This window comes from Sinocyclocheilus anshuiensis, unplaced genomic scaffold, assembly GCF_001515605.1.
Source record: "Sinocyclocheilus anshuiensis isolate Anshui unplaced genomic scaffold, SAMN03320099.WGS_v1.1 scaffold322, whole genome shotgun sequence".
In the NCBI taxonomy this organism is placed as follows: Eukaryota; Metazoa; Chordata; class Actinopteri; order Cypriniformes; family Cyprinidae; genus Sinocyclocheilus; species Sinocyclocheilus anshuiensis.
This window is the reverse complement of record NW_015542366.1, coordinates 117,606-126,031: the sequence shown is the minus strand read 5'-3', so window position 1 is coordinate 126,031 and position 8,426 is coordinate 117,606. Positions and strand designations below refer to the sequence as shown.

General features: G+C 35.2%; 1 protein-coding gene across 1 annotated transcript in view; it reads left to right on the top strand.

The window, feature by feature from the left end:
• LOC107692111 (SH3 and PX domain-containing protein 2A-like) overlaps positions 1–8,426 on the top strand; it is a 92,866-nt gene that overhangs the window by 20,270 nt on the left and 64,170 nt on the right. Inside the window, exons 2-3 of the mRNA XM_016491016.1 lie at positions 5,455–5,530; positions 7,309–7,385. Of these exons, the coding sequence (XP_016346502.1) occupies positions 5,455–5,530; positions 7,309–7,385 (153 nt within the window). The remainder of the gene's footprint in view (positions 1–5,454; positions 5,531–7,308; positions 7,386–8,426) is intronic.

Here is an 8,426-nt window from a genome sequence, read left to right as displayed (position 1 = left end):
ATATATTAAATATATATATATTAAATATACATTTTTTTCTCTTTTGTTTGGGGGTGAAATATGACCCATTTATTGGTGAGATTCACCCTCAAAGTAATTTGGAATGCTGCTGTTGTTCCTATAAGATCACAGGTGTATTTTGGGAATGAACATGTTGCACACATGCTCAGTCAGCAGAAATTTTAAGTGATAAAGAGACACATAAGAGCTGATATGACACTGCAGAAGACATATAGATATATTGGTATAGATATGCATGTGTGTGTATGTGTCTCCGTTCTTCCTATCCATTCTCTTTCACACACCCTGTCATCCAGTCACTGGCTTGCTTTCTTCTCTCCCCGCCCCCTGTTGCTATGGAGACTCAGAAAGTCTTCCAGGTGTCTCAGTGGTTGGGAAATACAGCAACTTCTCCTTGTTCAGTATGTTCTCACTAACATCTTTATGTTTCCCCTTCACTCCCAGCCTCTTCATCTTCTTCTCCTGCTCACTGTCATTTTATTTATCCTGTTTTATCTTGCTTATCTCATTTTCCTTTTCCATTTCTCATTATGTCTTTCCTTCCTCCTCATTCTTTATATCTGTATCTCGATTTTCTTTCCACTGCTTTTTATTCCACATTTATCTTTTTCCCCCCTTTTTTTCTTCTGCATGTCAGTCAAGTGAACATCATCTCCACCACAACGTCTAGAGTTCTACATATGAGTGATTTTCTTTATTTATTTTACTTTGGTTAAACACTGATCATTAGACTTGTGTATACAGTATGCTATAAATATGCATCATATTGAATTTGCTCTCAAACAAGATGTTCAGTACTAGATATCAACGGGGGTAAAGAGGTGTATCATCTGGAAAACATTCTTAAGAGGCACATTTGTTTACAAACACCTGATAGACATTGTAAATATTCTACACTACCGTTCAAAAGTTTGGGGTCGGTAAGAATGTTAAATTCTTTAAGTCTCGTATGCTCCCCAAGGCTGCATTTATTTGATCAAAATAGTAAAAACAGTAAAAACTGTGAAATGTTATTATAATTTAAAATAACTGTTTTTCTATTTGAATATATATTTAAAAGTAATTTATTCCTGTGATGGCGAAGCTGAATTTTCAGCAGCCATTACGCCAGTCTTCAGTGTCACTGTCACGTTGCACACACACACATTTATTTATCTATTTTTTTGTGATATGCTGTGATATATTTTTTTCTGGATTCTTTGATGAATAGAAAGTTCAATAGAACAGCATTTATTTGAAATAGAAATAAATAAGAAAAAGAAATTAATAAGAAAACTTACCTCAAACTTTTGAATGGTAGTGCATCACAGTTTCCACAAAAATATCAAGCAGCACTTCCTTCAAAAAAGTAAAAAAAAAAGTTACCGGTAGTGTATATTTTAAGCAACATCTACTGAATGTCTTAAAAATGACTTGAAGTTCCCAACTCAGGTTCGGGAGGAGCCTAATCATCCAGTCCTGTCAATCATCGCTATGACCGTATATAAGCAGCAGTCATTGCTCCGTTCCAGCGACAATTCTTCCGGCATCCCTCCACCTCCTCTAATTCCTTCTCCTTTTCCTCCACACTGTACTATCATAAGTGGGGGTTCTTACTCAGAGCTCGAGCCGAGCCTCGGGTTTGAGCCTCCTTCGCGAACAGCAAGCCAAGCTTGTTTACCATTAACTGGCAGGGCTGAATGGACAGGCGAACTTGTGAAATATAAACGTGCATGTGTAGCTGCTCTGTGGTTGAGAGTGACTCATATTATCTGCAAAAAGCACAAAAATTGTGATATTATCAGCAGAATAAGTTCAGGATCTTGGGAAAATGAAAGTGCAAGACGTTAGACATCTCCATGCCATCTGACCCAGATCCTCACAACCCTATCAGTGTGCACCAGCGACTGTGCTTGCATTGACCCCACATATATAAACACAGGGGTTAGATGTGTGTGTGTGTGTGTGTGTGTGTGTGTGTGTGTGATCTTTGTCTGTCCTCAATTATAGAATGGCTCAGATTTCAAATACTCCTTTCCCTGTGTGCCATGGATTCATGCTAAAGCATGACCAAGAAGGTTTTGGGGGAGATATTTCAGCAAGACTAGCAGAAACGGTGAGAGACGCTGCACATCTGGTGTGTCCTCGCTCCAGTCTGACCTTGTTGTACCAGGAGAAAAGACATTCTGACAGGCCTCATGAGAGAGAAAAGCCAGATAGAAGGAAAAAGAGACAGAAAGAGAAAGAGAGCCTCAAACTCTAAATGTCTCTGTCAGTTTTCAAGTTTTCCTGTATTATTTGTTTTTTTTTCAGTTTGGTAGAGCTAAAGATTCTCCTGAAAACTCGATCATTTTGTTCGCTTTATTTTCCATAATTCTCCACATTTGTCCCTTTTGGGCATTTGAAGTACAAACAGCTGCAGATTATTTGTAAGTATCCCACAAACAAATATAAATCTCAGTTCTAATGGTGTGTTCACACCAGACGCGAATGTAATTATTCGCACGAGTAGATTACATACAAAGTCAACGCAAAGACACGAATAGAGGCGAATTCGCGCCGGGAGACGCAAATGACGCGAAATGTGCGATGCGTTTGCTGCGAACGCACGATATTCGATTTGTTGACAACAGGTACAAAACAGCGATTGTAGTTATCTCCACCATGGTTGATCACACTATGTTTTTATTCGCGCGAGTGACACTGAAAACATCCCACGAGTAATCTAGAGCGAGTGACGCTATGCGCATATTCGCTTCGCGTCTGGAGTGAACACACCATAAGAATTAAAAACAACTACAGGAAACCATCAACAGAAGCTGGGAGATTCTTCATGAGCTGCACTCATGCAAATGTGACCCTGTAAGAGCTCTGACTGGAAACTCCCAGTGGGCTTTGCTCATTAGTGAAAACATTTAAAAGAAATGAGAGATTGAGTAAATGTTTAGAAGTAGCTTCTGTGGGAACCAAATAAAGAAGAGAAAGACAAAGGGAAAAGATACTCTAAATGAAAATTAGTAATAATAATGGCATTTGATAAAAAAAAATATGTAAGTACATCAACAGCATTTTTAAAGTTTTTTTAACATGTTTTACTTCTAAATAGTCTGCATCTAAAATTTCTAAATTGGAAGATTTCAAAGGGAATCTTTGAAATCTTCCAATTTAGAAATTTTAGATGCAGACTATTTAGAAGTAAAACATGTTAAAAAAACTTTAAAAATGCTGTTGATGTACTTACATATTTTTTTTTATCAAATGCCATTATTATTACTAATTTTCATTTAGAGTATCTTTTCCTTAAAAAAATGCATCACAGTTTCCACAAAAATATTAAGCAGCACAACCTTTTTCAATATTAATAATTATAAGAAATGTTTATTGAGCATCAAATCAGCATATTAGACTGATTTCTAAAGGATCATGTGACACTGAAGACTGTAGTAATGGCTACTGAAAATGAGCTTTGCCATTACAATAATAAATTATTGATTGATTAAAATTCTAAAAATAAATGCAGCCTTTGTGAGCATTTTCTTTTTAATGTTACAAAAACTTTAACAAATCTTGTCGGCCCCAAACATTTTTTTCTTCATATTCTTAAGACTCTACATTTAGAGATAAAAAAAAATTCTAAATCTAAAGAATATAAATAGTTTTTTTTTAACATGTTTTATGTTGACTGATTGATTCAATTTGACAGCATGTTGCACTGTATGTTTAAAAGTTTGGGGTCAGCTTTTTTACTAAAGGTATTAATACTAATATTTATACTTATTCAGCAAGGACACATTCCAAATAAATGCTGTTCTTTTGAATTTTCTGTTTATCAAAGAATCCCGAAAAAAAAAATGCATCACAGTTTCCACAAAAATATTAAGCAGCACAACCTTTTTCAATATTAATAATTATAAGAAATGTTTATTGAGCATCAAATCAGCATATTAGACTGATTTCTAAAGGATCATGTGACACTGAAGACTGTAGTAATGGCTACTGAAAATGAGCTTTGCCATTACAATAATAAATTATTGATTGATTAAAATTCTAAAAATAAATGCAGCCTTTGTGAGCATTTTCTTTTTAATGTTACAAAAACTTTAACAAATCTTGTCGGCCCCAAACATTTTTTTCTTCATATTCTTAAGACTCTAAAAGAAGAGAAAGACAAAGGAAAAGATACTCTAAATGAAAATTAGTAATAATAATGGCATTTGATAAAAAAATATATAAGTACATCAACAGCATTTTTAATTTTTTTTTAACATGTTTTACTTCTAAATAGTCTGCATCTAAAATTTCTAAATTGGAAGATTTCAAAGTGAATCTTTGAAATCTTCCAATTTAGAAATTTTAGATGCAGACTATTTAGAAGTAAAACATGTTAAAAAAACTTTAAAAATGCTGTTGATGTACTTATATATTTTTTTATCAAATGCCATTATTATTACTAATTTTCATTTAGAGTATCTTTTCCTTTGTCTTTCTCTTCTTTATTTGGTTCCCACAGAAGCTACTTCTAAACATTTACTCAATCTCTCATTTCTTGTAAATGTTTTCACTAATGAGCAAAGCCCACTGGGAGTTTCCAGTCAGAGCTCTTACAGGGTCACATTTGCATGAGTGCAGCTCATGAAGAATCTCCCAGCTTCTGTTGATGGTTTCCTGTAGTTGTTTTTAATTCTTATGGTGTGTTCACTCCAGACGCGAAGCGAATATGCGCATAGCGTCACTCGCTCTAGATTACTCGTGGGATGTTTTCAGTGTCACTCGCGCGAATAAAAACATAGTGTGATCAACCATGGTGGAGATAACTACAATCGCTGTTTTGTACCTGTTGTCAACAAATCGAATATCGTGCGTTCGCAGCAAACGCATCGCACATTTCGCGTCATTTGCGTCTCCCGGCGCGAATTCGCCTCTATTCGTGTCTTTGCGTTGACTTTGTATGTAATCTACTCGTGCGAATAATTACATTCGCGTCTGGTGTGAACACACCATTAGAACTGAGATTTATATTTGTTTGTGGGATACTTACAAATAATCTGCAGCTGTTTGTACTTCAAATGCCCAAAAGGGACAAATGTGGAGAATTATGGAAAATAAAGCGAACAAAATGATCGAGTTTTCAGGAATCATGAGCCCAGGATTTTAAACAGAGATCATGACATTTTTCATTAGACATAGAAGAAATGAAAGCTAAATATGACGTTGGAGCCTATTTGCATTTTGATTTGCGAGTTTTCCCTGTTACACCAAATCAAATCAAATCAGTCTAAATTGTCAGTGAATTGCTTCTGAACTCTGATCTAACGATTAATTTGCATCATCATATATTAAATGATGTGTATGTAAATAGTTCTGTTTATTGTTACGGTATTAATATTGATAGTTAATGCTGTCTATTATTGACTATTTTGTCATTTACGTTGTGTTTCTTGCGTCTTCCCACAGATGCAGATTCTTGACAAGTTCCCAATCGAGGGAGGGCAGAAAGATCCCAAAAAAAGGATTATCCCTTTTCTTCCAGGTGATTTGAGGAGGAGTTTGTCCTCCCCTTCCTCTCCTCTGCACAAACACAAACACACAGACCTGCAAGTACATGGTGTCAGCAGATCTGTCCACAATAAGTCATGGTTATGCTGGGACGGGGTTGTGCGTCTGTTCTTGACTTACACACATGCAGGAAGCAGGCACATGAGTCATTGAGATGAGCAGCACCGTTCCCTCAGAACAAAAGCCATCAATAAGAAGAAAATGAGAAGAGCGGGACAGAGACACAGAGCGATCGAGACACGTTTTCTCGGCTTGCTGATGCGGCTGCTCTATTCCCTGGAGATTTAGTGTCTCTTGTTCTTTGTTTTCCAGCAGTCCCTCTGATTCTCTCTGTTTGTTCTCACATACGCACACACTAGCTCAGATTATTACTTGCTCCATTAGATTATTTACTGGAATGCAATGTAGTTGTTTAGATTACTAGAATATTAAGTGGATTATAAATCCATTCAGAGCATTTGTAAGGGAATAATAGGGTGTCAAGTGTCAAGCTATTAAATCTATCCGTTTAATTCCAGTCTGATTATTAGACTCCACTAGGACAGATCAGATTTCTATCTATACAAATATGATATCTATATACTGTAATGTATTTGGTATTATTATTGTTGTTGTTGTTGTAAAAGGCGCACTCTTTTTATTAACGTAGACAACCCCATGCCATGGTTTGATAAATGCAAAGTACAATCAGGCCTCTATAAACTTCTATAATTAAATGTTTGTGATCTTCAGTATTTTCACCCATTTTCATTGAATCAAATGGTTTTTATAGTTACATCTTGAAACACTTTATATGTTAAATTATAAATTACCAGACAAAAAGACTAAAAGCCATTCAATTTCAAGTGTTGCTTGTCATTACTTGTGAAATTTACTAGCAATTTCTGAGTAAAACATTTTTCTACACCAACATTTCTTCAGTGTACATACAATATGTATACATTTCATACATGTATACATTTTTCAGGAGCACATACAATAATAGTAGTATATGAGACAGAACAAGTCAAGGTGAATCTACGGCTGATTTATGAAGGTTTTGATCACAAGGATTTTGTTCATTTTGCACGATGGTAAGTATCTCTCAGTGTTTCCTTGAGCGTAAACAGCTTGAGTCAGGAGAGCATGACAGCTGGAGCTTGGTGCTACGTGGTGATCTTATCTCCTCCAAACGTCTGAATCTGATTACGATGTTCCAGATCTGAAGAACAACACATGGCGTCTCTCTTCAGTAGCTGTCCTGTGTATCATGTTTCTAAACATTTTCTTATTGGTTATTCTAAAATGCACTGCATTTTGCTCACAGCACTGAGCAGGGCTCAGCAATAAAGATTTATTTTTTTCTCCAATTGGGCCAGTACTTCTGATTTTTACTTTCCCTGTCAACATTTTCACTGGATTGGCCACAAATAAGATAAATAGTTATTTAAGCTGCTTTTTTGTTTTATTTTATTTTATTTTATTTTATATTATTTTATTTTATCAAACATAAAAGCAATCATGTAGCAATATGAAATTATAAACACACTTTCTGGAAAGCAATGTAATTGAATGCAACAGATTTGTGTATTATTTTTAATGCATTCTAACTGCTTTCCAAAATATGATTCAAGTCATTCTTGCAATTTCAACAAAAAGCTATTTCTGGAAACTAGATACATTTATTATAGATAACATTGTTATTACATACTGTTATTACAGAATGATTTTTTGAAGTAGACCACATATTTCATTCTACCTTTTATTTTAAAGGCAAAATCCTATTTCGACGAAGTCATGTGAGAGACGTGGCCATGAAGAGACTACGCTTTATTGATGACTATTGCAGAGTAAGTCTCTCTTTCCTTCCTTCCTCCTCTTTGTTGGTGCTTTTGTGTTTTGTCCTCTTTTATTTTCTTATTTTATATGCGTAGACTGTATTACTTTATTTAGAAAACTATTAAACTGCGAGAGTTTATTTATAGCCCTTTTTCTTTGATAAACACTGTTTGTGTTTGTGTGTGTCACATGTTGTCATTGGGAAGTGTTGATCACGCTCGTGTGTGTTTAGCGTATGAGGTCGATAACATCATTAAGAATGTTATGATATAGGCGTTCCACAGGGTTCAACATTAAGCCCCTTTTAATTTTTACTGATATTCTTTGCAGTCCTTCTGCTGTTCAAAGAAGAATTACTTAAAATAGATAATAAAAATTCATTCAAAAAGGATAAATATAAAAAAGGTTCAGTGAAATGAAGTTATTTTGCAGCTGGAGGGATTTTGCTGGAGTTAAACAAAAATGTATTATTAAAAGCAATGAGCGAATCATACTATGTATTATTTTAAATCAAGTTCTTTTAATATCAGTAAAACTTCTGTGTTGCTTTGAAACTATTTAGATTATGCATTTTCAAGACCACCCAACCTATTGTTTTGACTTCCTCTGGGGGGTTTCAAGCTTTAAGTAGTAGTGTCAGATCCCACCCAAACCACAAATTTCGCCCTAAACGAAGGGAAGCGGCGCTGAAGTTTTGTGCATGTTCACCACATCAGGTTTTGAGTATGAATTTGCTTCATTATCAGATAATATCTCCCATCTTGTTAAAATATGATTATGCTAATGTGCTGAAGAACAAATTTCTTGCAACACATGAAAATGAGTCTGTAAACGCAGCCTAATTTTCATTTTTGACTGAACTAACCCTTTAAAATTAGTTTGAGGGGCTTTAACGACTTGTTTCTTCCTTCTCTCTATTTCTCCTTCTCTTTATCTTTTCCCCTTGAGTGACTTGTCTCCTTTTCTTTCCTTCCCCCTCCTTCCTGATGGAAGAGAGCCCACTTTTTTTTAAACAATCCACACACACACACACACACACACACACGCACACA